The sequence below is a fragment of the Pyxicephalus adspersus genome, chromosome 9 (assembly GCF_032062135.1).
Source record: "Pyxicephalus adspersus chromosome 9, UCB_Pads_2.0, whole genome shotgun sequence".
Classification (NCBI taxonomy): Eukaryota; Metazoa; Chordata; class Amphibia; order Anura; family Pyxicephalidae; genus Pyxicephalus; species Pyxicephalus adspersus.
In genome coordinates, this window is record NC_092866.1 from 26119033 (window position 1) to 26140575 (window position 21543).

The 21543-nt window shown below is 39.0% G+C and overlaps 1 protein-coding gene across 1 annotated transcript in view; it reads left to right on the forward strand.

Annotated features, from left to right (window-relative positions):
- The window catches only part of PLA2G15 (phospholipase A2 group XV), a 43725-nt gene that overhangs the window by 4916 nt on the left and 17266 nt on the right, over nucleotides 1-21543 (forward strand). Inside the window, exons 2-3 of the mRNA XM_072422962.1 lie at nucleotides 14631-14787; nucleotides 15551-15669. Of these exons, the coding sequence (XP_072279063.1) occupies nucleotides 14631-14787; nucleotides 15551-15669 (276 nt within the window). The remainder of the gene's footprint in view (nucleotides 1-14630; nucleotides 14788-15550; nucleotides 15670-21543) is intronic.

The following is a 21543-nucleotide window of genomic DNA, read 5'->3' on the forward strand; positions in this document are numbered from 1 at the left end:
TATATATATATATATATATATATATATATATATAATATAAAATATATATCTCATTCAAATCAAATCATTCGTATGACAGGTCCTCTTTATGTCCTTCATCCTGTTCCAGCACAGTATTTCATCCTGTTCTAGCGTAGTTTAAATTTAAAACTTCTGTCAGTCAAGTATAAATAAATGACACACACACATAGTTTTTTTTTTTTTGAAAAATAGTTTTTCTTGTTTAGTAAAAATATTATAAAAAATAAATAAAAGTATAAAAGTTTCTCGTTGAAGGGCATGCAGGTCCCTTCATGCATGATGCACTATCCTGGCCACAGCCTTCCTTTTTTTTTTGTCCATGGCCTCGAGTTTGGCCATCCACACGTTGTTTTTTGGGGAAAAAAAACCTGTGTAGAAAAAAATAATATTAGGTACACATATATTGTGAAGCCCACACATGGATATGGGACATTTTTGCATGAACAAAATATGAATGCTTACCAACACTTCTCGCCATCTGTCCTGACATGCCTGGCTCAGGACGTTCTCGTTCTCCCTCTGGAACTTTACGTGCAAACAAAAATTTAAAGTTACATTACACACAATCATATGCAACCTACCTCTCTAAAATTTTGGTACATACCTGGGTCAATATCCACCACAGATTCCACTACCTCCTGTGCAGGGGAAACCATAATAAACGCTGCAAAAAAATAAAATAAAAATATTTTAAATATATTTAAAGTTATTATATTTAAAATAATACATTAAAATGTAACATTAAATTTAACATTTCCACCTCTGCCGGTACCTCCAGATGCACCTGCGGCTGCTTCACTACCTCCAAAGCATGGCGTCCTAATGCATAAAAACAAATACAGAACAAAAAATGAAGTAACAAAATACAATAACAAAAATAAAAAAAAAAGAAATGAACAAAACATACAAATAAATTACAAATAATTGCAAAAAATATTACATTACCTAAAAAGAATAATATTGTACAAACAAAAAAAATTTTACTTACAATTTTTGGCGATACGACGCCTTAATGCATCCAATACGTCCCTCTCGTGATTGTTTAAACTGGACCACCTTTTCCACAACTGGTCCTTGAATCGCTCAACAGTAAACTCTGGTGTAACGTCTATAAAATCCGATCTAAAATTTTTCGAGCATTCTGGGATTTGTACTGAGCCCTCCTGCAATTGCAATCCCACCTCTCCAAGATATGCACCAAATCCTCCATCTCCTCTCTTGCCATTGGTTTGGCATGGGTGGCTGGGCTGTCTCTTCGCTGTGAAGGAAGCAATGCAAGTGTTGTGGGAAATCTGCAGTGCAAGATCAGGAACGTGCGTTCGTCCGAAAATTCACCCGACCAACATTCTTGAGGTAAGTGATGCATATTTTTATATGTTTTTATATGTTGTATGTTTATAATTTAATATTTTATATTTTTATATGGTTTGCACCGATCATGGCCTATGATGCATTTAACAATCCAGACTTCATTCGTGAGTTTATTGAGGCATACAGATCCCATTCCTGTCTTTGGAAGGTAAAGTCTGCGGAGTATTCCAACTGTTACCTCAAGCTGAAGATGTATATCCCTATGGTGGAGCTCTGCAAGACCATAAATCCTGCGGCCAACATAAAATATGTTAAGCAGAAGATACAAAACTTGTGCACCGTGTTAAAAAAAGAAATGAACAAAGTGAAGTCTTCACAGTGCTGCAACAGAGGATATATACGTACCTAAATTATGGTACATCAACCTTTTGGATATCACCGCAGATCAGGATGAAGGTCGTCCACCGGTGTGCAGCCTAGAAGAAGAGAACAAGTATGCTGGGGAAGGTACACACAGGGATGCTGGGGAAAGCCTTGATGAGACTAGACACCAGACCAGGTAAGTTAGTGAAAACTTTTTTTATTATACAATTTATAAAAGCACAGGCACAACTAATAATAATAATATTAAAGCAAGGAAAACATATAGTACAGTCCTACAACCATTGTGGTGTACAGACTGTCATGCGATCCTGCTATTCCACTGCTCCAGAGGTGTTCAAGTACTCCAAGTACTTGCTTCAGTTTTCTTTAGCCGACACTGAAGCATTCTGAGGTACTGCAACCTGTAGATCCACTAGACCAGTTACTGCTTTCGCCCCGTGCTGCTGTAGCAGAATCCTGCTCCATTAGAGGACCAAATTATGCAAATTATTGCGACTTAGAAAATGATGTAGCAAGCATTCTCTACCTTGTCAATTTTGTCCATGCGGCGATTAATAGAGTATAGCAGAATATTCAAAAGCGATTTGCTAGAATACCGAATGCATTCTCAACCACCCTAGCATGAGATAACCGGTAATTAAAATTTTTTTTCTGTTTGTCCAAATTTTTTTGAGGATAAAGTTTTAACAGGTTTTCATTCAATGCTAATGCTTGATCTGCAACAAACACAAAGTTCATTCCCACTACAGTTTGGCTGTTTCTAGGAAGGTGCAGTTGCTTGTTTATCAGCTTCCTGTGAAATGGCGTACCATCCAGAACCCCTCCATCAGACATTTCATCCTATGTGTCCTCTAAAACAAATTCATAACAAGCATTCACTATTGCCATGAGCATGATGCTGAAAAACCCCTTATAGTTATAATACAATCCACTGTCTGCTGGTGGGGTAATTCCTACATGCTTCCTATCAATTGCTCCTCCACAATTGGGAAGTTCCATAAATCTTGAAATTCTGAGACGATGGCCAACCATTCTCCTGGTGTATCAGGAAACTGAAATGAGAACATAGCAAGAGTTTAATATGCATAATATGTTCTGTTTATACGTTGTATTTATTTTTCTTGCAGACTTCCTCCTGCAGTGAACCTGCAGAGAGCTCACCTGCCACAACAACCGCTCCGATGAGTTCCAACCCTAAAAAGAGGTCAGAAAAGAAAACATCAGGAGCTCGAAAAGAAGGAAGCTTTGCAGAAAGCTATGGCCATATGAAATGAAAAATAAGATCACTTGGATGACTGTGGCTTCTACATTGTGTCAAAACTGTGGCAGATGAGCCCAAAACAAGCTGGTGCTGTGGAGATTGTTATGACTGATTTGGTGAACAATTGGGATGCTGAACCAACTAAACCCACAATACCCCACCTATTCCTATCCCTATCCATACCCGCAGCTTCACCCTTTTCCTGTACACACTCAACGCCACCAATATGAGCATCATCACTTCCCTTCTTCCAGCATACCAAATCAATATAGTTTTGGCAATGAAAGCCTCCATTTCACTGATTTATAGTGGGAGTGTGTCACAACTTTAAACTGGTTTTATATTGTTAATATTGTTAAAATAGTTATGTATTGTTTTTTATAGTTATTGGTCTGTATTGTTATTTATACTTTTTTTTTTTTTTTTGTAGAATATAGTTTTAATAATTTTAAGCAAATTAAATAACAAACAAAATACAAAAGAACAACACCAACCCAATGGAACCAAACAAAGTTACATGAACTGTTCTTATAGACTTGACATATAAAAACATAGACCATAAAATAGAAATCAATCTGTCGGCACCCCTAACTCCTCCTCATGCATGGGCAGTGAGTCTCCAGTGCCACACTGCCCGTGCTAAAAATATAAGAAAAATAATATAGAGATGCCAACTTGGAAATAGAATTGGTACCCATATACAAGTCATTACAACAAGCCCAGTTAATAGAAATTGGGGGAGGAAAAGGGGGGGGGGGGAGATAAATTAACTGTTGAGACAGGGTCATATCTCTAGGTACAATACACATGTTAGCAGTAGGCCTTAAAACAAATCGCTAATTACATGAGGTAAGTATGAAACTGTGGGGAATCTTTAAACCATTCCCATGCCATCCAAACCATCTTATACTCTTCCAACCTGTCATCATCCTCTGCCAACAGTTGTTCCACGCCGCGGATGTTTTTCAACTTCCATGTACCAGTCTTTATTAGACGGCGTCGTCATCTGCCTCTAATACCTAGGTATAAGAACCCTGGCAGCAGTAAGAAAATTACGAAGCACATCGCATTTGGTGGATTTAATGGACCCTGGGATCATAGGCAGAAGAGTCACTCTGGGGCTATTGCGTACGTCAGAGCCCACACATTCATTATGCACCTTAATGATTGTTTCCCAAAAATGGCAAATGGCCAGACACTCCCACCATACATGTAACATAGAACCTCTCTGAGTATGGCAACGCCAGCATCTGTCTAAGTCTTCCGGGGACATACAGTGGTGATCCACCGGGCTAAGGCACCACCGAGACAAGATCTTATAGTTAGTTTCTTGAGCTCTGCAAGTAAGAGTACGTTTGTGTGTAAGGGTAAAGGACTTCTCCGAATCATCTGCTGTCACGGATGTGCCCAATTCTATTTCCCAGCATCGGGTATATGTGGGTACACCTGTAGTGAATTCCTGATTATGGAATGCTCAAAGAGTGGAAATTACTTGAGTGGGAGTAGTGGGAAACTGCAACAGTGCCTCAAATCCCGTCAGGCTTCCTGTGTAATACAGGCAGATCGGAGAACGTAGAAATATATGAGTGTATTTGCCTATATGCAAACCTAGAGGACATTCTGTTCTGTGGCTGGAGGGAGAACATGAGTGGGATACGACCATTATGCAGAATGTCACCTAAATAGCTGTTTGGTGGCTGACCAGATTAGAAAATTTGCTGCATGCATTGTTGGTGGGAAGGCCGGATTGTCAAAGAGTGGTGTCATGGGGCCTGGGAGTGTAGAGATTTTCCCTTCTTTGATGAGGTTGTCCCAAAGTCGTAGAAGATCTATACTGGGGAGAGGGATTCCTCTAGGAGGACCCAACCCTTCCTTTCTTTATGGTGGAACCAATCGTACCAGTACTGCGGCCCTACAGTACAGAGTTATATCTGGAACCCCCACCCCACCTGTCTGCTTAGATTTTGCCAAAATGCGATAAGCTATACGAGAACGCCTAGCTGTCCACAAAAAGGATTGGAAAAGGGAATGGATTTTCGGTAGATATGCAGTGGGTAGGTAAATAGGCACAGTTTGAAACGTGTATAATAGACAGGGCAGAATGTCCATTTTTAACGTATTATTTCTGGCAAACCAAGAGAGGGGTAAGGAATTATATTTTTGGAAGTCAGAGTGCAATTTACTGCACAGTGGGACGTAGTTATGGGAAAATAATTTGGAGGAATCTGCGGTAACAATTATGTCTAAGTATTTCATTGCTTTTTCGCATATTCTAAAGGAGGTGTGTACACCAATGGAGGCTGCTTGCGCAACGTTCCAAGATACATTAAGTACTTCAGATTTGGAAAAATAACTTTGAAATTACTTAAGGTACTACATTTCTCAAATTCTTTCAATACAGAGGGGATGGTAATATGCGGAGAGGTAATATATAACAGGAAATCATCCACGTATAGAGATAATTTGTAATGACACCCACTGGAACCCCTCTGGGTTGTTCCGTAGAGCTACTGCCAAATGATAACGGGCATAAAGTGATAACAGGCAACCTTGCCTGGTGCCATTCAATATCCAAGAAGACTTGGATAAAGAACCATTAGTTCTTACCCTAGCTGACGGTGATGAATATAAGGCTGCTAGCCTTGAGATCATGCCAGTACCTAGGCGCACCCGACGTAGAGCTGCATACATGAAGGACCAGTTAACCCTGTCAAACGCCTTCTCAGTGTCAACCGAAAGGAGGCATATAGTAACCTTGGATGCCTTGGCATGCTGGATTAGAATAGTTTTGAGGGTGTTATCTCTTGCCTCTCACTCCTGGATAAATCACACTTGTTCATTATGTATTAAAGAGGGCTTAGTTTAGTGAGTCTATTGGAAATAATCTTGGAGAACTATTTAACGTAAACGTTGATAAAGGAAATGGGTCTGTAGTTGGAGAACAATGTGCGGTTGAGAACACCTTCGTCAGAAAAGGAACTAGATTAGAAGTGTGAAGTTTGTAAAACTTAGGGTTAAACGCATCTGGGCCAGGGCTCTTCCCTGCTGGAGTGATTTGATGGCCAAAGCTACTTCCTCTGTGAAGGGGTATTCTAAGGATGACACCACCTCCGGGTTTAGTAATGGAAGAGATGTCTATTCTATACAATTTTGGAGAGCAATGGTCGTGACCGGGTTCGGTTGGAGCTGATATAGGTCCCTGTAATATTTATGAAATATTTGCAATATGTCCAGAGGTATAGCTGTTGAGTTTCCCTGAGCAGTACGGATTGAAGGGATATAGATGATAGGTGCTCGTGGGTAAAGTCCCCTGGACAACAGTCTCCCACATTTGTCCCCATATTGATATATCATTTTAGGAAAGCAGTCTCTATGCCGCTGATTTGCTAAATCATACAGCTCTAAGAGGTGTGTTCTTGCTTGTGTAGTACCTCTAGAGTTTGGAATTTAAGCATTGTGTGTTGTATGTCTTGCACCCTAATTTTTTTAAGGTGTGAGCCCTGTTGAAAGAGGACCCCTCAAAGCACTGCCTTCAATGCCTCCCATTGAACAGGGAGGGGAGTTGTGTCTGAAGAGTGATCTTATATAAAGTTAGAGATAGCATCAACCACTGCCTTGGCACAAAGTAGGTCTTTAAACAATGAATCATTGCACCGCTATGTCCACTATCACAAAATAGCCTGGGGTAGGTGAAAAGTAGTAGTGACGGATGCATGGTCTAACCAGGGACAAGGATCAATAGAGGAGGTGGGTTGCCAATCCAGTGCAGAGTGACTGACTAACAGGTAATCTATGCGTGAGTACACCCGATGTGGGTTGGAAAAAAATGTATAATCTTTAGTTGTAGGATGCAAAATGCACCATACATCTAATAACCTGAGTTCACCTAGTTTAGTACGAAAGGAGTTAAGCTTGGAATAAGAAATAGGAGTTTTTCCAGGGTAGGTATCTATGCGAGAGTCAATGGCAAAGTTAAGGTTCCCACCCACCACAATTGTTCCATCTGCAAATCCCTTAGGGCAACTAAATATTTGGCAGAAAATACCGTTGGTTGGGTGAGTAAATATATGCTATGGTGTACATCCTGCCCCAGATGGTTACCTTAAAAAATAGATATCTACCCTGGATATCATTGAGGGAGTCAACCACCTGAATCAGGAGAGGCTTGTGAAATGCAGCAGATACTTCCTTAGTTTTGGTATGGTGGTATAATATCAATTTTGAATGGATGGAAGTTTGTTAGTTTGAAAATTAGTTTCTTGGAGTAGAAGAATAGCTCTAATAACTCTAGCTTTATGTTGTGCATATAGTAGCTGGGATCTTTTATTTGGGCTGTTTAGGCCCTTCACATTAAGGGTACGAACCCGGAGAGGTTGGGCTTGGGAATGTTGCGAGGACATTTACAAATTCAAGTGCGTTAAGTGTGGTTGGTTAAGGGAGGGCATAGGAGAGGGAACTAAGGAGAGCACAAAGGAAGGGGGAAAACTAGAGTAGGAGTTGAGAAAAAAACTCACTAAGTAGACGGGATGGGCTAGTTCATATCTGCCTAACTTGGGGGCAGAGGAAAGTGAAAGCCTAACTTGGGGGCAGAGGAAAGGGAGTATATCCCAAAAATCTGTCAACTATGAACAGTAGGCCTATGTGGGGAAAGTGTCAGCTGATAGCGGGACCCACCCAGGGAACCCCACATACCTGAAACATGGGGAAATACATTTCACATTACATTGAGAAACTCTTGTCAGCACCCGTATGAGTAAGAAAATATCTCCCAACGATAAACATTTTACAAAACATATTACAAAAAAAAGTAAAGAGAGCATTAACTATGCAATATGTATACCGGTAAATTGAAGGATTGTAGAAAACTTAACAAAAATACACTTTGATATTATCAGTCCAGGGCGCAAGAAGTAGGTGTAATGGCATCAGAAAAAAATCCACTTTGGAAAACAGGAGTATCCCTTCTGCATCCTTAAAGGAGGGAGGGGAGGTGGGTCTTCTTGCATGTAAAGAGGCTCTGCAGTAGATTATCGGTGTCAAAACAAAAGTAGAGCACCCATCCATATGAAAAAAGGTAAAAAGAAAAAGGAGGGAGCAAAATAGATGAAGCTTGAAAATCAATCAAATCAAATATGAGCAAAACCGGAAACGGTACGTGTATCCTGTTTAGTCTCCAATGTCTAGGAAATGAACAAAAAAAATATTGACCACTAACAACGTTGTTAAGTGGGTGAAGAAGTGCCAGGAGCTGTCACCAGAGGAGGGGGAAATGGAGGAGGTTGTGGTGCTGGGGACAAAGATGATACTTGAGGACTTCGGTATGGAGTAGACATCACAGAGAGCCAATCTGGGAGCACCAAAGGAGGTAAGTGCAGATCTTCAAGATGTCAGGGAAAATCAGATGGCTGGTGGAAAATGTGGGTCTCCCCCCCCCCCCCCTTTCCAATAATAAGTTGAAAAGGGTATCCCCATCTATAAAGGTTATTCCTTTGTTTCAATATCTGCAATAGTGGTTTAAGAGCCCTGTGGAGGGCCAGTGTGTACTTAGAAAGATCTGGCAAGAGTTGAATGCTCGCCCCAGCACAGTCAGTGGAAAAAGCCTCCCTAGCTTTTCTCATGATGTCCAGTTTAGTGCGGTAGAAATAAATTCTATAAATAACATCTCTTGGACATTGGCCGTCCTTACTTCGTGGGCCCAGGGTCCTGTGTACACGGTCAATTTCCAAATCCACATCCAATGGTACATTTAGAAGCTTGCCAAAAATAGTGCATACTGCAGAGGCTAATTCTGAAACAGAAACAGATTCTGGTGGAAAACCGCAACCTTCAGAGTAGGTACAACTGCAGAAAGTAATTGCTGGAAACAGACATCCAACATAGGAAGATAATTCTTGTAGTCATCTGGGTATGTGATGCGCAGTTCCTGTAGCTGATTCTCATGTGAAATGTTATCTCGGTCCAACACCCAATCCTTATACCACATTTGCCGCTTCTTCTCAACGTCCTCCTCTTCAGCGCTAAGCAGACACATCAAAGCAAGAGCTGCTTTCATCTTCCTTGAGAAAACTTTGACGGGCATATTGCACAGAGGGACAAAGGAGCATGTGGTGAATGTCAGTCATTTAACCCGATTGTTCGTACACACTATTCACTTCCTCTGGTGGACATCACTTCCTGTATCATTCAAATGGCCACATCTATCATGTGTACAATATCTTGAACGATCGTGTCGTTATCTGCATGTACAGGATCGGTGCTATACGATAGTTCAAAGATATCGTTCAGGATCATAATAATTATTGGAAGTGTGTACGTAGCTTTAGGCTAGCAGGCTTAGTGGATATTGGGCTCTGTGTCTGGAGGCTGAAGATAGAGCAGCTCTCATTACTGTTACTGTGGAAAATCCCCTACCATTGTAAGTTGCCCTGTTTTCTCTTGGGGCTGTTCCTTATTTTGTTTGACTAATGTGGAGAGCTCTACAGAGTGAGGTAGCCCAGATCCAAGAACTTAATATTATTTAATGGTTTGCAAATAAACCATAGGAAACAGCCTGAATCTGCACTAAATGCAAAGTTACCTGTTTCTCCCTTGAGGATCCTCTCGTAAGCTTATGCTAGGTACATTCTTGAAAATGATTGTTGAAAATGATGGTTGAAAATGACAGATGAATACAGACAGTGACACGGGAGGAGAGGACCCTGCCTCGAAGAGCTGACAATTTAGGAGGTGAGGGAATTAACTCACATTGGGCCTGATTTATCAAGCAAGTGCGCGTAAGCTCGCTGCGTGTATATACGGACGATATACGAGGCATATCTCCGCGACCCGGAGCCGAGTGCTAGTACTCTCGCCTTTACTTGCCAGCCGCATTCCTGCTTTGATAAATGAGTAATAGGGGTCGATTCAGGAGGATCTGTTAAGCTCTGTCAATGGTGGGGTCATAGCAATTAATTAGCACACACCTTGCCCCTGTTCTATGCGCATCTACAGTCCATTACAGGCCAGTTTGAATCTTTAATGCTTTATCTTGGGTAAGTGGTACTTTTTTTGTTACAGTATACTCATTCACAAAATTGATTTTGTTACATTTGTTGCACTGTTTTGATACTTTTTGGTTTGCTAGCAACACAGCAAGCTAATTTAGATCAAGCTGTATATATACTATTTAGCACTTTATAATAGGTCATTACACAATAGTATGAATGTCACAAAAAAGTCACCAAGCATTTGCGATCTGATTCAAATTTCATACTAGTTTGGCTTTATAGAAATCAAATATTTCAAAACAGGATTGTTGCCAAAGATGTTACATACATTTAAATGCATATAAATACATATGTATTTTCATTATTACTATTTTAACTGGACTGGTTTGTGGGGGGGGGATTAATCAAGTTTGCTTGGATGGTATGCATTGATGTCACTTTGTAATCCTCAATATTGTTAGTTTCATCTGTTGCTGCAATGTTTTTGTGCCTGGTTTGTAATGACGGTTTCTGTTGTTTAGCAATTCTTCAGCAATGTTTTGTCATTTTTTTTCACAAGTATTGAGTACAAATGTCTGCATGGTTTCCACTCCAAACTGCTACTTGAACCCCCTTATTGTCTTTGTCCTATTCTCAAAGTCACATCGTCACATATTGATATTTGAATGCAGTGCTCAACCCAGGAATTTTTTTTGAGCCGGGTGGGAAGAAATTGTAGGCGGGTGGCAGACCCTGTATTGTGACCCAACTCTTCAGGAGCGGGGTGCTCACTGAAAACTGCCGGGTGGTGCGCCCAGCTAAAGGGCTGGGGAGAACACTGGAATGTATTATGTACATATTCCTTTTATAAATATAATTGTCATGTTTTTATCTCTTTTGTTTTTTTTAAATTTTTGCATTTGCATGTTGATTTCCTGCCACACAACGCCTTTGTTCATTTGTAGTAGTGTTATAGGTTTGTTGTCATTGTGCTGTGCTGCCTGATCTTAGCCCTACTGTGTACAAACACACTTCCACTTGCTGTCCAAACTGGTTGTCACTTAGCTGTCCAGCTGAGTTGCATACTCATTCTAACACACTTGATGGTGATGGAAGGAGGTCCAGGTTGCCAAGTACAACATCAAACCACATTGATTGACAAGCTCACAAGCAGGGTCTCGCACTCTTAGAAATGAACAGATGTTCTGTTATTGCTCAACTTAATTTTGCTCAATAAATACTGGATTGTATGCATTATTTAGGTGTTTACATAAAACAAATAGTACTAGTATCTTCCAGGGACAAATACACTTTGTGGCGAACATATTTTCATTGGTCCACTATATATATTGACTTAATCACCTCAGCTTGGTAGTGGAAGCACATAAAGGTGGATTCTTCCTTTACCCAGAAGCAATATCATCCATGAATGTTGCTAGGAGCCAAGCCCATGACATCAGAAATCGTAGGAAGAAATAGGCAATCTTTTCAATTTGAAGCATGTTAAGCAATATGCCACAAAAAAATCCTCTTTGCCGCTTTCTTCCTATAATTTCTCTTGTATATGTACACACATAAAATGCATACATACATATATACATACATGTATGTACATAAATTAGTGCCCATGAAGCAAATCAAACAATATACACATAAAAAGAAAAACTTACCAGAATGAGGATCCTTCTCTGGAAAGTTGGCCGGCGCACTTTTCAACTGATAGAACACAGTTCACAGTGCACATAGCGGTTACACCTTGGCGCACAACAATGCGCATTACACTCATGAGGTTTGGCACACCACTATATGCATCAGACAACTGAGTTTTAATAAGCCAACTGTGCTGTATTTACCCTTTCAAACAAGTCAAAAAAAGGGAACTTCTTAAAAACAAGCATAATTGACTTTTTAAATTGTAGGCCCTGGGAGATTGTAAAGGAGATCACATAAAAACAAACCCCAAAAAAACAAACTAAAAACGTTTCAAAAAACTTTATTCAAAATACACCCATTTGGTAAAAGGTCACATTAATATATAGAGACCACACGGATACCCCTAAATTTACATGACAAAAGAATTAAAAAAAAAAAACACATGCAAAAATGGCACAACAAATATTGCATTCCAAAAATACCAAACCAATATGCAATTTTGACCTATCAAGGGTGGAGAACTGGATTAGAAAATATTTATGCAGGACAAACATTTAACCACCTGAGCGATAAGCCCGACCTTGGTACGGGCTTCAAAAAGTTACAATTATCAATAAATAAATATATTTTCTATTATTTTGTATTGGATTGGATGCAGGACTTTGTATTCAATCCAATACAAAATAATAGAAAATATATTTATGTGGTTTTGTCTATAGGTATGTGACGGACACTAGGGAGGTGTTTTAGAAAAATATATTACTATACAGTATATCGAATTATCGCATTTTCACTATTTTTCATTTATATATGTATTCTTGTTTAAGCTGATTTTTTGTGTCTTTTATTTAATTTTAATTTTAAAAGTAATTTTTTTTTTTTTTACATGATTCTGTGTTTCAAACATTTTTTATATTCATGATATCTACTAGAACCCTGTTCGGACATATTTCTGTAAGTTACAGGTCTACAATTTAAAAAAAAAAATGTCATGAAAAACTGTAACGCTTTTGGAACAGAAATCTAGACCTCAGTGTAACGCCCAGGTGGTTAAAGGTGGTAATAAAGACATTATTGAAATGAAACAATATGGCCACAAACGCAATAACATAGCATTACACTGACTTCCTAATTGCAAAATGGACATTGAAACATTCAAATTTTTAAAAACAAAACCAGCTATTGAGCTAAATCGTAAGCAAAGTATGAAATGTAGCAACACGGCAAACAACAACAAATACCTGATGATGCTTGAGCCGTCATCAGGGTTTCCCCTGTTCATCCATTCATCACTAGAGCTGAATGGGGAGACTTGTCCTCATGTAACCCTGAGCTCCTGGGGATCCCACACTGTCAGTAGTCTCACAGATGTACTCTTGAATGAATGCAGATGTGTGAATCATACTGTCATTGTGGGATAACCTGTCAAAAAGTAAAAGTAGAAAAGTTACACTAAACACACACACAAAATAAAATATTTTAACACTAAAGCTTTGTCCTATTTTTTTACACATATGTTAACCCTTTCAGAAAATGAGTAAGGGGTTTAATGTATCCCTGTACTCATTCCCCAGGGTGGGCGGGTGGGGATGTGGGAATCTTCCTAAAGGGGGCTTCCAGATTCCAAAGTCCTGCTAAAAACACTTTTAAAATACTTCATTGTTTTCAGTGGAAGCTTTCTTAAAAAGTTTACAATCGCTTGGAAAATTGCATAAAAACGCATATAAATGTGGAAGAAACGTTTACATGAGTTTTTCAAACATATATATAGAAATATAGTATAAAAATATGAAAATACATATTGATTTATAAATATATATCTCATCAGATTTTTAGACTATATTAATATGTATTTATATATTTATGAGAATTACTCATGTATATAATTATGTGTATGAATAAATAAATATATAATGTGTCAAAATATAAATGTGTGTGTACATGTGTATACATATATTACATATATATGTATACACATATGTGTTTGCTTGTGACTTTTGTAGGAAAAATCTAGTTTGCTGGCAAAAGCGAGCTTTCACCTGTCAGAGCTCCCAGGAATTTATCACCAGGCGGATCCTCGGGTCAGGCATCGTATGCGTTTACATAGGCGCCTATATAAAGAGCTGAAATCAGTTAACCCTTTTTGAACCTGAAAACATTAGGTCATTTTAAAATATGCTTATTTCTCAGCTAATATATATGTTTGCAACATTTGAACAGGCCAAACGGCTGAAAAATGGTTGGTAAACAGGTTTTTTGCATCCGATTTCGGATCGCGAATACACAGGCATGAGCGAGCTTCCGATTTTGCTTGATAAATCCGGCTCAATAGGAAGGGGGATATGTAGTGAGGCTTTCAAAAGACAGAAGAAGATGGGTAGGCAAGTTTGAAAAAATCGGTTTTGAGGCGCAGAAAGTAGGAGCAAGCTGAATAGGACGAGGAACACCATTCCAGAGAGTTGGGGAAGCTCTAGAAAAGTCTTGGAGCCATGCGTGTGATCAGGTTATGAGTGAGAAAGTCAGTTGTAAGTCATTGGAGAAGCCGAAAGAGCGGCTGAGGGTATTATATACATCCATTTTTTTCCTACCATGACACCCAATCCCTTTTGAATGACTTTACCAGTCTAGCATTGTTGTGGAGGAATAATGGCCTACTCGCCTCAATTCATTGAGGCTTGTGGGTATTCCAGGTCTATACTTGACTAGGCTATTAGAGCACCTTATTTTTCTTTTCTTTTGCATGACCCATATTCAGCCACCTTAACTGTTGCCTAGACAGCCTCACATTTTAGAGTAGAATACTTTGCTATACTTTGCAGAGGAGTTCTTGGTCCACTCAATCATTGCAAAGTTCTGTGCGGCTGCCAAAAATGAAATGGTAAAAAATATATATATATATTTTAAATTGTTAAAGTTATTTATTAGTTAAACTATCATAATGCCAATTCCTCTGTTAGGTTTGCTTGTATTTAGTTGAAAATACAAGACCATGCAGTCCTTGTTTCAAATCATTAACATTCTCCTTTATTGCTCAGTACCTGGTGATCTAGGAAACCAGCTGGAAGCAAAATTGAACAAACCATCGGTTGTACATTATATGTGCTCAAAGAAGACTGATTACTACTTCACTCTTTGGCTCAATCTCGAACTTCTGTTGCCCCTTGTAATTGACTGCTGGATTGATAATATAAGGTGAGAAAAAATGTCATATTAAAAAAAAAACTTATCTGTATGGTACATGTTTATTTGTGTGTATTTTTTTCTTTACTTTGGGAACATTTTTATTAATGTTTTTTTGTACCTTGCCTTGGTTTACCATCCCTATTGTATGGTGGCTATTGACATGCATTTTATACCAGATGTCAGTAACAAGTCAAGTAATGCACTCATACAAGGAAATCAATGGCCCCATTAGAAATAAATTTGCTCAGAAAAATGTTGACGTTAATATTTCATAGGGCTCGTTTGGACTGGAGGTTTTTTTTAAAGCAGTTTTCCTTCTCAAAAATGCTCCCAAAGAATAGTTAACATTGGACCGAATATGTCTGTTTATTATCCTTCATTTGAAGGATAGGGTGGGAAGTGTTAAAATACACCAAAAACTCTTGTACAGGCATTTGTTTTTAGTTTTTTTTTATTATTTTAACTAGGCTTTAAAAAATACCTATACAGTCATTTGCAAAAACCTTAAAAAAAAAAAGGCATTTTTTTTCTTGAAAAGGAGCCTGGACACCTACCGTAGCTCTTAATAGTAGGTGACCAGGAGAGGTAAGGCCTGCAGATTTTACCCAAGGTCTGAACAAGCTCTTACATTACATTAGGCTGTTTTATGTAAAAGTATTTTTTTTACCCCCTGTGATGCATAACCTCTATATGATCTATGATTGTGTGAATATTTTCTTCCTCACATTACTGTTTATTATATCTTAAAATAATTGTGAAACATTTTTTTTAGGTTGGTCTATAACACCACAACCAAAACTTCAGCTTCTCCAGAGGGAGTTGATATAAGGGTCCCAGGCTTTGGACAGACATACCCATTGGAATTTCTTGATCCTAGCAAAAGGAGCGTAGGTAATTAAAAGAAAACCAGAAACCCATGGATGATAAATTTGTAAACTGTTTAAGATCATGAGACTATTCTTGTCACATCACATTTACATAATTTTCATTATTTTGTAGAAACAGGGCTGCAAAAAGTGAGAGATTAATTTTGTTCCCATTCTGGGAATATCTGTTTTATCCCTTGTTGTATATTTGCATTACAAAGGATATCTAACCAAGAAAAGAAGCTCATTTGTAAAAGCTGGGTTTCTTCTTAACATGTTCACATTTCTACATAGTTAGTCAGATTGAAAGAAGATATGAGTCCATCAGGTTCAACCACTAAGGAAATAAACATATCCTAGAATAAAACCCTATAGGCATAGTTGATCCAGAGGAAGGCAAAAAAAAAAATAACCCTGCTAAAATTTGCTCGAATAAGGGAAAAAATTATTTCCTGAATCCATGAGACAATCGGATTAACCCTGGATTAACAGTCTCTGTTATCTTTACTTTACTTTAAAGCTTTAATACCTTAGTAAACAAAAGGCTTCTAGAAAAGCATCCAGCTTTTTATTTATTTTTTTTATTTAATTTTTTATTTTTTAATATAACAAAAGACGAGAACATACAGAAGGGTAGTAACATAAATAACATTAGCAGTAAACAATATGGCATATAATGTAAGCTTATACATTCATAAAGTAAAAAAAAAAAAAAAAAGTCAGGACAGCTGTTTTCTGTGAGCAGCATACTAATAAGCTTACAGTGAATCCTTGATCATCTAGAATATAACATTAACAAAAAACACATAGCAATAAGGAGGGGGAAGAAACAGTGGGGCATGGGTAAGCATCATATTTGTTTAGGTAAAGCCTATAGGATACAGGAAGACATCAGTAACTTACTAGAATTTCCCCTAAGGTGAGGAACCATTACACTGACTAAATATGCAGGTAGGAGGTAATAGGTAAGCCTTCCATGGCTTCCAGATTGTTGTGAATTTATAAATGTGGTCATGCACCTTGGCTGTGAGGTGTTTCATTAACTGGATAACCTTAATTCGAGCATACAGATCTGAGATTCCCAACGGGGAGGTTGATTTTTATGTTTAAATATGAGGCATTTCGCCCCATGTCAAAACATGGGAATGTTTTATGCCAAGTTTAGAGAGGTTTTATATGGACAGGCCCAATAGATGTGTAACAACATCCATGGTTATCTGGATACCAAATATTCTCTCCAACAGATCAATGATTGATTTACGGTAAGAAGCTAAGATTGGGCATGTCCAAAATATATGATACAATGTACTTACCTCCCTCTGACATCTCCAGCATCTATCAATAGTTGTAGGAAAAATAGTATGTGGCCTGTTAGGGGTAAGGTACCAATGCTTTAAGATCCTATACTCATTTTCTTTTTAGAGCGTACAAAATGAACTCCACGCACTGCTCCATATAAGCTCCCAGATATCCAGGGGAAGCTCCCTGCCCAGAATCCAACCCTCCTCATGTAGGAATGTTTAACAAAAGGCATAGCCAGCTCTGTATTTAGGACCCAATATATTTCTAGGAGAAGGGCCCCCCAAACTGATCCGTTCAAAGCTGATCATTCTAGAGAAGGTGAGGTTGCTGGTAATGGACTGCGCGTAATGGCTTACGGGGCCATCCATAATTTTTATATTTCTGTCCAGGAATTAAACAACCACAGTGTGGCCAAAGAGGCCAAATGCCAGTAGCATTTTACAAGGCCTGGCACGTCTAATCCCCCTCTTTCCCTAAGGAAGCAAAGCACAGGTTTAGGTAATTGATGGGTTTTATACCCCCAGATAAAATCAAGGGTAGCAGCTTGCAATCGTCCAAAGGCTGAACGTGGGACCTGCACTGACAGAGTGGCAAAATAAAATAGTAGTTTAGGTAGTATTGACATTTTAATTAAAGCTGTTCTGCCCATAAAGAATATTGGTGGGGCGCGCCATTTATGCAGGAGAGAGTAGAGTGGCAGATTAATCGGCAGCGCTTCTGTTTTGGCTGCGTTGATTTTATAGCCCGAGAGGGTGTCATAGTCATCCAGAACTTTATGGGGATTAGGAAGAGCTATGAGGGGCTTAATTGGTGTCGGCAGTATATCGTCGGCATATAAAGCTAAGTAAAAAGCTAGTAAAGGTGTGTTGTTGAATCATCCAGGCCAATGGTTCGATGCAAAAGGCAAAGAGGAGTGGGGACAATGGGCAACCTTGCTTGGTGTCATTATGAATATGGATCTAAGATGAATTGGTATGCGTTAATCTAACCTTAGTCGTAGATGCTGAGTAAAGGGCTTGCACTGCTTGGAGGAAGGGACTATGGAGGCCAATCCAGCGCAAAGTTTGCATGAGGAATGGCCAGCTCAGCCAGTCAAAGGCTTTTTCTGCATCTAAACTGAAGCAGCGCCCCCTGGTAATTTTTGTTCAACACATCCACAATGTCAGTTGTCAGCCTTGTGTCATCTCCTACCTGGCAGTAGGCCAAAACACCCACTGGTCCTTGTCAATAATACCAGGCACATAATCACTGAAGCAAGTTGCTAGTATTCTAGTGAAAATCTTTAAGGAGTGCTATGGGTCAATACCCCAAAGGTGGGTCCTTGCCTGGTTTAGGAAACACAGATATGTAGGAATGAAGCATAGATCATGGTATCCGGCCCTCCTCTAAAAAATAGTTAAATAGGGAGGTGAGATGTGGTGTTTAAGTGGAGGAGAATGTCTTATAATAGCTATAGGAAAATCTGTTCAGACCCAGGGCTTTATGTAATGGTAGGTTTTTATTGGTAAGGGCTACCTCCCCTACCGTGACAGGCTCATTAAGAGGGGTCACTGCTGAAGCTTTAAGAGCAGGGAGGAAGCCACTGGCCAGATAATCATCTATACAGGAGGCAAGTTTGGTATGGTCTTTCAGCTGTGAGTTGTGCACTGTGGAATATAGAGATTTATAATAGTCAACAAAATTATCAGCAACTGTCCACTTGATCTCTAATTTGTTGGGCCAGGAGCGAGTCCATCTTGTTCCCTTTGTCATAGTAGACTGCTCCACCTTATATAGGGTCAATTCTTTTAATACGATTCCTAACATCAGTCACTCTACGAAGTCTGACTATAGACATGGCAGCATATAGGGACCTTTCCAATGGTTCCAGTAAATCCTCAAGCTGGGTTCTCAAGACTGCCTTATCTTTGTTTAACTTAGCAAATTCAGCAATACGTTGCCCACAGATTACCACTTTATGTGCTTTCCATAGTGTGGACTCCTGAGGCACCGAATAGACATTTTGTGAAAAATATGCGTTGAGACAATTCTGAGGCCTCAATAATCAGCATCGCAGGTTGCCAGGTCATTTGAGGCTGGGGGGCGCCCACTGCGGGGTTTATATTCAACGGTGAAATGCCCAGTCTTGAAACGAGATATCCAGGTTTTGACCGTACTGTAGGAAGGACAGTGTTTGTGACATCTCAGTGTGAATGTCCTTTGCTGACTTTCCCTGGAAAACAAAAACTTTGTGATGGCCCGTAGCTCCAACGACGTGAAACTTGCTTGTGTCTCTGCCATCACAGCTTCTCACTAAATCGCAAAGACCTGATATTTGCACCGTTATAAGATATTAGGCTGTCATATGCCCCCACACTCATTTTTCTATTTCATCTGAAAGGGGGCAAAGCCAGGAACTTCTCAGCACCCCCTCGTACAGCTTTTTCCTAATGCAATCTATCTAAATCTAGTACTATAAAGGATCCTATTTCACATTTTTGCAGACCTTTCAGTGAAGAATATCTTCCTTATCCGGTGGTTATGGTCTATCAAAACCCCCATATCCTTTTCCATTTCTGACTCCCCCAAACGTGTTCTCCTAGATAGTACGAAGCATGCATGTTGTTAGCTGCCAACTTTACATTTCCCAATATTAAATGTCATTTGCCCCTTGGCTGCCCAGTCAAACAATACATCCAGATCTGCTTGTAGATTATAGACATATTGTATGGTTTTAATTCCATCACATAGTTTGGTGTCATTTGCAAACACAGAAATGGTACTTTTAATCCCAAACTCTATATCATTAGGATGTTAAACTGTAAAGGTCCAAACACTGAACTCTGGGTTACACAACTATTAACCTTAGACCATTCAGAGTATGAATCATTATTCACTACTCTATTGATGCAGTCTTTAAGCCAGTTCTCTATGCATTTACAGATTAAATTTCTTATTTATAGAGCCTAATAAAAAGCCTATTTATCGTCTGTGTCAAATGCTTTAGCAAAGTCCAAGTACACTTTATCCACTGGTACTCCACTGTCTACCTGTTTTACTTACTTCCTAATAAAAAGAGATTAAAATTGTTTGACAACTTCGGACTTTCTTGAATCCATGTTGACTATCACTTATAATATTATTTTCTAACAGAAAATACCACTTCTATATGGTTCTTTATCAAACTCTAGGACCTTTCCAACTATGGACGTTAAACTTACCGGTCTGTAATTACTTCGTAATGACTTTTCTCCCTTTTTGAAGATGGGAAGCACATTGACCTTACGCCAATCCATTGGTACCATGCCAGTGATTAAATCTTATAACTAGAAACAATGGCTTTGAAATAACTCAGCTCACGTAGCTGTAATCTATCAGGTCCTGATGCTCTGTCAACCTTAATTTTGTCCAACTGTTTCTCAGTCATATCAATTTTGAGCCATTGTAGCTCGTTTATGGCAGTGACATTGCTGTTAACAATTTAGACTTGAGCTCTGCCATTTCCCTTTGTGTACACAGAGCTAAAAGTGTTTAGTAAATCTGCCTTTTCTTTATCCCCAGTTACCAACCCCAAGACATCCTTTAACCTTCCTGGTGGTAATCCTGAGTGTGGCTCAGGGTTAATTTTCAGTACAAAAAGCGGTAACCCCAAGCCACATTCGGGGTGGAATTGGCAGGAAGTTTGAAAAGCTTACCTGGTAAGTGGTGCCCGGCATTTTCTTCCCCTAGCAATGCCAGTCGGGCATCTGTGTAACCTGGCAAATGTGTAACCAGGTCGTCATCTGCGTCCCTGGTGTGTGAACGTTGGGGACGCGAGGCCAGGGGATGCAGGTACCGGCCGGGCATCTGTGTGCAAGCCTGAGGTTGGGGGCAGGACCGTGCAGCTGGGAGGCAGGACGAGGCGGGAAATTTAATTTTGTACTGCTTTTACATTTAAAAACACTTATTATTTATACCGCCAGGCAGGTAAGGGGCCCACATGCTCAGATCTTTATGCTGTAAATATATATTAAAAATATCTGGGGTTTTGCCTTGCTTTCTTTTGCAGTCTGTCTTTAATTTTCAAGTTTTGCACATTTTATGTCCTTTTTACATCTTTTGTTATATTTTTTTAGTGTTCAAATGATTAAGGTGATCCTTAATTTTTTTATGTTTAAAATGTCCTTTTCTTATTCTTTATGGCTTTTTTAAAATTTGCTGTGAACCACATAGGGTTTAATTTTATCCTCTTAAACCTATTTCCCATTGAAAATACCCATTTTTCTTTCTTTTCTTTTTCCTTCAATGGTAATTAAACTTAAAGATGCACAGTCAAATAAAAAGTAAGTATTTCCTATGAAAGTTAATTAAGTATTAAATCTTCATACAATGCCTACGTATAAATGTGATATACCTGAACAAAAATGGTAATACATGTTGTGAGAAAAAGCAGTTACACCCTTTGCCTTGGAAACTGGTTATACTCCCCCCCCTCCCCACTTGAAAATATGGCTTGATGGAATATGGAACAACTGCACACTACCTTTTGACATATATGAAAGTTTTTACTATTACTGGCAAAGTTTTTTTGGTTGCAATATGTTTGTGTTTCTCCACATAATCTTCCATAAACCTCCTA